This window comes from Quercus robur, chromosome 2 (genome assembly GCF_932294415.1).
Source record: "Quercus robur chromosome 2, dhQueRobu3.1, whole genome shotgun sequence".
NCBI classification, from domain to species: Eukaryota; Viridiplantae; Streptophyta; class Magnoliopsida; order Fagales; family Fagaceae; genus Quercus; species Quercus robur.
Window position 1 is genome coordinate 1,157,572 of NC_065535.1, and position 7,883 is coordinate 1,165,454.

The following is a 7,883-nucleotide window of genomic DNA, read 5'->3' on the forward strand; positions in this document are numbered from 1 at the left end:
ATTCTCATCTTCAATCACACTATTAATCAGTCCAGAAAGTCAAAACACATCAAGCAAAATAGACCTGACCTGGCATGACACCCTTCCACTAATAAATAAATAAATACTAATACAATCTAAATTAGATAGTAAAAGAAGTAATTATAAAGGATAAACAAAAAAAAACACTTTATTACTATTATTTTTTTGGTGAAATAACTAAAAAGAATCTTTATTTGGATAGAGCTAGTGTCCAACAATCTTTAGCAAACAGAAAAAGTTATCCAAAGAGATGGCCACCCAATTAACCCTCTTCTTTCCCTCCAAACCCAACAAATATCCACCCATCTTCCCAATTCCAAACCCCAAACTCTACCACCATCATCGTTACCATTACAACTACAAAACCCAAATTCCCAAAATACCCTTTTCCTCATCATCCTTCAGAAATGGAAGCAATACTCCACAACCAGAAACAGAGTGCCCTGTTCCACTAGAACAGCAACCCATAAATGAGTACCAAAACCTCTCCACCTCCTTCCCATTCTCATGGGCCTCAGGTGACATTGCTCAATACAGCTCCAGGTTGTTCATCACAGGCACTTCTTTTGCTCTCTTTATTGGCCTCCCTGTGGCCTGGCTTGGCACTGTGGGTCCAGATTCTGAGCCATTGAAGAGGGTTTTATGTGCTTTTTCAAGTGGGGTTTTTGTGGTGACTCTCGCCGTTTTGAGAATGTATCTGGGTTGGGCTTATGTGGGCAATCGATTGCTTAGTGCCACTGTTGAATGTATATATATAAATGCTCTGTTTTCTATGTTATCTAACTTCACTTGGTTGGTTGCTGTGAAAGTTGAGGAAAGCAAACAACTTGAATATCTGATTTTTTTTCCTTCTCAAAATCTAAATTACAATTTTTAAGTTAGACTAATATAGTAAACTATATGACGAAAACTAGAATTCATCCAAACTTAAAAAGGGTATAATTTGGATTTTAAGTTTGACCCTTTTTTCTAATCTATGTTCTCTTGGTTTTTAAGAATTCTAACTTCTTCAACTAAGAAAGTTGTATGAGGCATGGTTTTTAGTTTCTCTTACTTCATTTTCTTAGCAACCAACCAGAGCTTAACACTTGTGTGGAGGTTTAGGTGATTGATGGAGTAGTTTTTTCCCTCTCTTTTTTGCAGATGAAGAGACAGGATGGTATGATGGTCAGGTACATGAATTCTATTTTGTTTTGTCTTTAATTCAATATAGTTTGTGCTTCCCTACCTTATTTTTCATTTCTAAGGAATGTGAAGAATATTTTGGAAAGCTGAATTTTCAAATGTCTTTCTTTGTATCATTTTTTTGCTTCCAAATGGAACTACATTACCTGAAGTAAGTTGGATAATAATTGCATATGTTGTTGCTTGCGTGGAGATCAACGAAAATTTGAATGTTTCGTAAAATTTTAGTTTCTTACTTTCTCTTGACCTTTTCTACCAACCTTAAGAAAATGATCTTGCTCATGAGACACTACTAACTAATAAGCATTATATGTAAACGTTTAATACATGAGGTGACAGTCCCTTGACTTCTCACTCAAGGGAATTGCAATAAAATTTGATATCTGTTTGGCATTTGGGCAGTCTGGAATTCAGAAAATTATGGAGACAAGGTTGTGATGTTGTTGTAAGCTTATTTGGTAGCCACAGAATTTATGAAGAAATTTGGTATTGTGTGGAAAATTTTCAAGAATGAATATTTAGTAAAAGATAAAAGCAATGGTTTCTAAGTATCAATTTTCATTTCAAACTGTTAATTATATACCAAGGATTTGGTGGATGGCTTTTGTTAACAATGTTTTTATAGTTCATAAAGAAAATCTTTTTTTGTTCAATAGTTCATAATGCAAATCTAGTGCATATTTCCTGTGTCATTTGTTTTTTATATGATTCATTGATTCCTACATTTTTTTACATTTTCTTATGTTTCCTAGCACTACAGATGAAAATTCTTTTTTTAAAGTTCAGTTTATAGTTTTACATTATTGAAGCCTGAATTGAATTTCTTCAACAGGTATGGGTTAAAACTGCTGAAGTTTTGGCACGTGACAGGCTCCTTGGTTCATTTTCTGTAAGTTAGTTATATTTTACAGACTTGGTGTAATTATAATGATCTTTGACTGTTTGATGCTGGAGGCTCTTGTTTATTATGAATCAAGGAACATAAATGATTTTTTTAAGGATGCTTTGCTATTAACTTCAAGGAAAGATGACTTATGGCAGAATTTCAATGTAAATTTCAAGGAAAAGAAATGAAAGTGACCATTTGTATTGTCATTCAACCTTCAAAATGGCCTATGAGCGCTCTGGCATATAGCTATTAATATTTGCTTTCTCAGGAGTTGTAGAAGTTTTTGAACTAAAAGCTAAACTTGTTTTTGTGTTCTCTAAACCTCCTGGTTGATACTTAGACAGCAGGATCCTTGTTTAAAAAAGGAATCTTGGCAGTGCTTTATGGCATGTAATATTGTCATCTAAGTCATGCAGAATTGTTCTCACAAGTAAAAGCCGTTAACAAGAGTTATGGTGACATAGTTTCTATATAGACTATGTATACCCCTTTTGCCTACTCTTCAGCTAATTAGGCAGCACAGAGAAAATGGGAGAGTTTTCTATGGCTTCAAGAGTTTTTGGAAGTCGGAAAAATGTGCTTTCGTGTCCAAATGTATGGTTCATTGATTTGCCTTTTCAATTCATGCCATTTCATAACTACTCATGGTGATACAAAATGTCTTTAATAGTCAACGTCAGGACATTGAACTATGAACTACAGACTTGCAAGTGTTGAATGTCCTTTTTCCCCCCTCTTGGAGGTGCTTCCTTTTGCACTTGTTAGAATTGTTATTGGGAGACTGAGAGTGATAGATAAGTAAGAAAATTAACGTAGGCCTATGTCCACAATAGAAAGCTCTTAATGTCTACAACTTTGTTAATAGTTTATCACATTTACCACATATAGTACGTGTTGGTATCCTTGATTGAGACTAAAATCAAGGACAATTAAGGATATCCTAGGTAAACTATAGGCTCTATACATATGGACACTATTGTATAGCTTATTGTATAGAAAATATGTATACAGCATCTCTCTCTCTCTCTCTCTCTCTCTCATATTATGACTTTTAATAGGCTTAGTTTGGTAACCATAAAACTATAGTAACCCATGATATTACAAAACCATGGTCTACAATATTTATAGTAATATCCTAATATAACAATAAACTTCATCTTTGGGTAAATTCAAACTCATGTGGGTGCTATATCTTCTACAACAGGTCAAACCTGTGCTGAGCAGATTAAAGTTCACTCTTGTGAGTCTTGCTGCATCACTGTTTGTATGTGTTCTTCTCCTCATTAACATTGATGGTGGCCAAAAGGTAGAAGCCAGTGGTAGAGTAATACCTGGTGTTTACAATGATGAGTCTGCAAGATCATTTGAGCCAGACGCATTTTGCGGTGAACCTGGTCTTCCATAATTCATGAAGCAGCTTTCAGTTCTATAGTAATGTATCTTATTCAGTGTAAAGGCAGAATCATGTCATTAATTTTCCTTCCGTACAGTTTTTCATATGGATTTTTTTTTTTTTTTTTTTTTTTTTTTTGTTTTGTTTTGTGGATATAGTTAGAAATATATACTTTCATATGCTGCTGACCTTGCTGCTCAAACTCCTCCTTCACTAAACCCCTAAGCACTTCGTGCACGGGGTACCATATCACCTACAAGGGCAGGTGGTATCAAGTGTAACATTTTAAGAGAGCCTAATGTGTAATTTTAAGAACTTTATCATTTGAATTCACATAGCTTGAATGCATCCTCTTGTAAATGTGGTTTACATTATTATCACTTTGACGTGGTTTAGATTATTTACATGTAATCTGAAATATAACTATTCATGTATTTGAGGTTTAAAATGTGTAAGTAGTGAAACTCATGATACACGTTTCTGATCTCTCTTTGGAAAAAGTAAGAGGAAAGTCTCATTTCAGACAAAGCTTTTAAAAAAATAAGCGAAGAAAGGTTGATAAACCAAAAAGGATAGATTGATAGAATAATATTTGTTAGTACAAAGTTTTTTTGTACATAATGATAATCTATCTTCAGCATTCTTGTCAAATTACAATGTTATATGCTTCAATTTGATCTCTTAAAATGAAGTATAAATGATAGGAGAGATGGGCCAAAGAGAGTAGGATCTGCGTTGCTTGGCACCAAACCAAGGCCTGCTCTACTAGGTACCACATCAAGATCTTTTTTGCTCAGCATGCTAGTTATATTGCTTAGATCCGCCACATCTGGGGCCTAGGCCACTATTTGAAAGTTTCAGATATTTAGACCCCATTAGCCGCATGGGCAAGAGGCAAATAATGCCCACATGTTAAATGTGGATTGAGCCGATAATGAACCACTTGCATGTGATTACGAACCATTAATAATCATTCATTAATGTGATCCACCTATAGAGACGATTCATAGAAAATAACAGAGGCAATAATCTTAAAAATGGATAATCCCAAAAGAAAAAGTTAATATTTCTTGAGTGAATAATTATTTTACTAAAAAAAAGAGAGAAATCTAACTTAAGCGGTAGAATAACAATGGTTAGACATAACACTGTTGTTCTAAACCTTCACCTTTTCAGTTTTGCATGTCTTCAAGAATTTGAACTTGCAATCAACTAAATCATCCATACATATGATTTTTGTACACAATTTTAACATAATAATTAGATATATTAGTTCAGTTCTTAATTTGACTCGATAATAAGAAACTAGAATATCCGATTCCAAACAATATATCCAAATTAGAAACTAGAATATTCGATTCCAAACAGAATATTCAAATTAAAAGGACATGAGTTCATAAATACTTAAGTTATTATCAAGTTATGATTCAACTCACCTAAAGTAACACTCATATTTTTTTTTAAAAATCTATATCATAAAATAGAATACAAATTTCTTGTCACACTATTCCGCTTTATACTCTACCAAATTTCAGTATGTTATTTGTCTTATTTGGGAACTTATTTATCATTTAAGCATTAGTAACTCAACAAAAGAGAAACTATTAGCCCATCTTATAGATTCTGCCTCATTGGCCTCGTGTCTATCTTGTGAAGAAGTTGTTGTTGAAGTTGAAGGTGATTCGCAGGGATGCATCCAAGTCATTCATAACAAGAAGCTAGATGTTCACTGGAGAGTTAAAAATGTTTTAGAAGAATCCATTGCTCTTGCAAAGTTTGTTCCCATTTCCTCCTTTTGTTGGATTCCTAGAATAGGATTGTCCACTCTTTAGCAAAATGGTCCCTCAATACTAGATTTGTAGGTTCTTTTGACTTATGTAATGGAGGCTTAGTTCTCCTTTGTGCTGTTCTCCTGTTTTTGTCTTTTCGAATCAAATTTTTAGTTCGTCAAAAAAAAGAAAAAGAAGAAGAAAAAAGAGAAACTATCAGCCATGCTCAAGCGGATAAGATCGATGTGACTGTTAGAAAAAGAAGTAAAGGTAAAAAAAGGGCAAATTAAAAAGCTAGCATACATACATGATACATACATCTGCATTGCACTCTACCTGACGTCACTACTCACCTCAGACTTCACACGGTTTTGCAAACAGTTAGCTAGACTGACATCAAAGACTTCATGAGCAGCTCATGGTTTACCTTCACAATTTTCCCGTGGTTTAGATGATCTGATACCCATAATCTAAGTTTTCATTTTCATTAAATACACATTTTCGTAGGTGTAAAATTTGTAATTAATGAACTCATGTTAGGATGTCTTAATTAAGAAGTACTCATTTTTGGATGTTATACCTGCCATGTTATGTTATAATTTTTCAAAAATTGCTCGTTGCATCGTAGTGTACTTGTACGTGTATCTTTGTCCGTGCTTCTTAGGTCTTAAGTCACATTTCAGTCAAAACATACAAGTTAGGATGTTTTAAGAATAATATTTGTTACTTCGAAGTTTTTGTACACACAATCTATTATTTATCTTCAACATTCTTGTCAAATTACAAGGTTAATGTTTCAATTTAATATCTCAAAAATAACTAAAAATAAATGATAGAGATACGTCGAGGAGAGTCGTTTTCGTTCTACTCAACACCAAACCAATGTGCTCTATAGTCTATTCTTGGCACCAAATCTTGAAGATCTATTATGCTTAGCTTATTAGGCACATTGCTTAGGTCCACAATCCACTATAGGTGGAGGTAAAGGCAATGAACCACATGAGAGTTTCAGATATTAAAACCACCAATCATGACAAATTATTAGGTAGTTTCGAAATAGTACTTGGAACTATCACATGAAGCCTCATGTGAGAGCCTAGAGCACGGCTCTAGAACTACTTAATAATTTCTCACTAACCACATAAATAACAAGCAAATAATACTCACGTGTTAGACTTTGATTAAATCTTCAACACACAACATCCAAACTACTTGACTGTGGTTACAGTTCATTAATGATAGTCTATTGATGTTACTTCACCTAAGGAAACAGCATGAAGAAAGTCATAGGCATGACCACCTTAAAAATGGATGAACCCAAATGAAAAAGGTAATTAAGCACTTCTTGAGTGATCAATTATTCTATTAAAAAAATAGATAAATCCAACTTGAGCATCAGAATACCAGTGGTTAGACACGACACCAATGTTCTAGACCTTCATCTTTTCATAATTTTTACACACATAAATGTAAGTTCACTTGTTATAAGAAACTAAAATATCCAACTCTAAATAGTAATTCCAATTGAAAAGCATTTTGGTATAGAAATATTTAAGTCATTATCAAGTTATGATTCAACATAAAGACTAATGTCGTTAAAAGAATAAAAATCATAAGTCATATTTCTTTTTTTTTTTTTCTGATTATTTTATCTATAAAAAAAAAATGAACATTGAATTTATAGAGAAGTGTGATGTTCACAAAATTTTCATAAAAAAGTAGTTAGTTATTATTGATTATAATTTGAATTTATCACTAAAATTATTTTTTTACCCCACCAATAATAACCTGTAATAATCTGTTACTTAAAATTTATTATGAAAATATTGTAGACATAACATATTTCAAATTTATATTCAAAATCAAGACATTCGTATACTTTTATGACCAGTGTTTGGATACCGTTTATTACTGAAAACTAAAAATATTGTAGTAAAATAATTTTTAAATGTATAAATAGTACTGTGAGACTTAGTTTTAAAGAAAAAATTAATGAATGAAGGTATTTGTGAGTCCTGTAAACAATACACGGGACCCACAAAAAAATGCTTTCTTTTTTTTATACCAAAACGCTTGTGCTGAGACATGCGAAAACGCGCTTCCCAAATGGAGACTAAGGGTCCGTTTGGATACAGCTGAAAACTAAAAACTGAAACTGAAAACTGAAAAACACTGTAGCAAAATAATTTTTAAATGTGTGAATAGTACCGTGGGACCCATTTTTAATGAAAAAGTTGTTGAAAAGTGTAATTTGTGGGTCCATAAACAGTACACGATGTGCACTGTTCACAGAAAAAAGTCAAATATTGCTGCGCAACAGTGAAGAACAGTAACAAAATTGACCAAAACGCGTGGGGTAAAAAAAAAAAAAAAAAAAAAAAAGAAGCAAGCTGAAAAGGCTGAAAACGCAAAACGTGCGTTTGGGAAACGCAAACGCGCTTCCCAAACGCACCTTAAGATAAGATCATATGATTGTCAAGAAAAGAAAAAAAATAAAAAAACAAGAAAAGAGGCGGCAAGTTAACAGCATACAATGTATATGATACATAATGCAATGCACTTTACCTCAGAATTCACATGGTTTTCTTTTCTCAACCAACGAGGAGTAACTGTTAGACATCAAAGT

At 33.0% G+C, this 7,883-nt stretch overlaps 1 protein-coding gene across 1 annotated transcript; it reads left to right on the forward strand.

Moving 5' to 3' along the window:
- Positions 1-219: 219 nt before the first annotated feature.
- LOC126708374 (uncharacterized protein ycf36) lies at positions 220-3,836 on the forward strand. Its single transcript, XM_050408167.1, has 4 exons — positions 220-767; positions 1,165-1,193; positions 2,039-2,095; positions 3,300-3,836. The coding sequence occupies exons 1-4, from the start codon at positions 272-274 to the stop codon at positions 3,498-3,500; spliced, it is 783 nt and encodes a 260-aa protein (XP_050264124.1). The 5' UTR covers positions 220-271; the 3' UTR covers positions 3,501-3,836.
- Positions 3,837-7,883: the final 4,047 nt, after the last annotated feature.

Coding starts and splice junctions, on each gene's coding strand:
- LOC126708374 (XM_050408167.1), top strand. CDS start 272: ATGGCCACCCAATTAACCCTCTTCTTTCCCTCCAAACCCAACAAATAT. Junction 1,194..2,038: donor CAGGATGGTATGATGGTCAG/GTACATGAATTC, acceptor TTTCTTCAACAG/GTATGGGTTAAAACTGCTGA. Junction 2,096..3,299: donor GGCTCCTTGGTTCATTTTCT/GTAAGTTAGTTA, acceptor CTTCTACAACAG/GTCAAACCTGTGCTGAGCAG.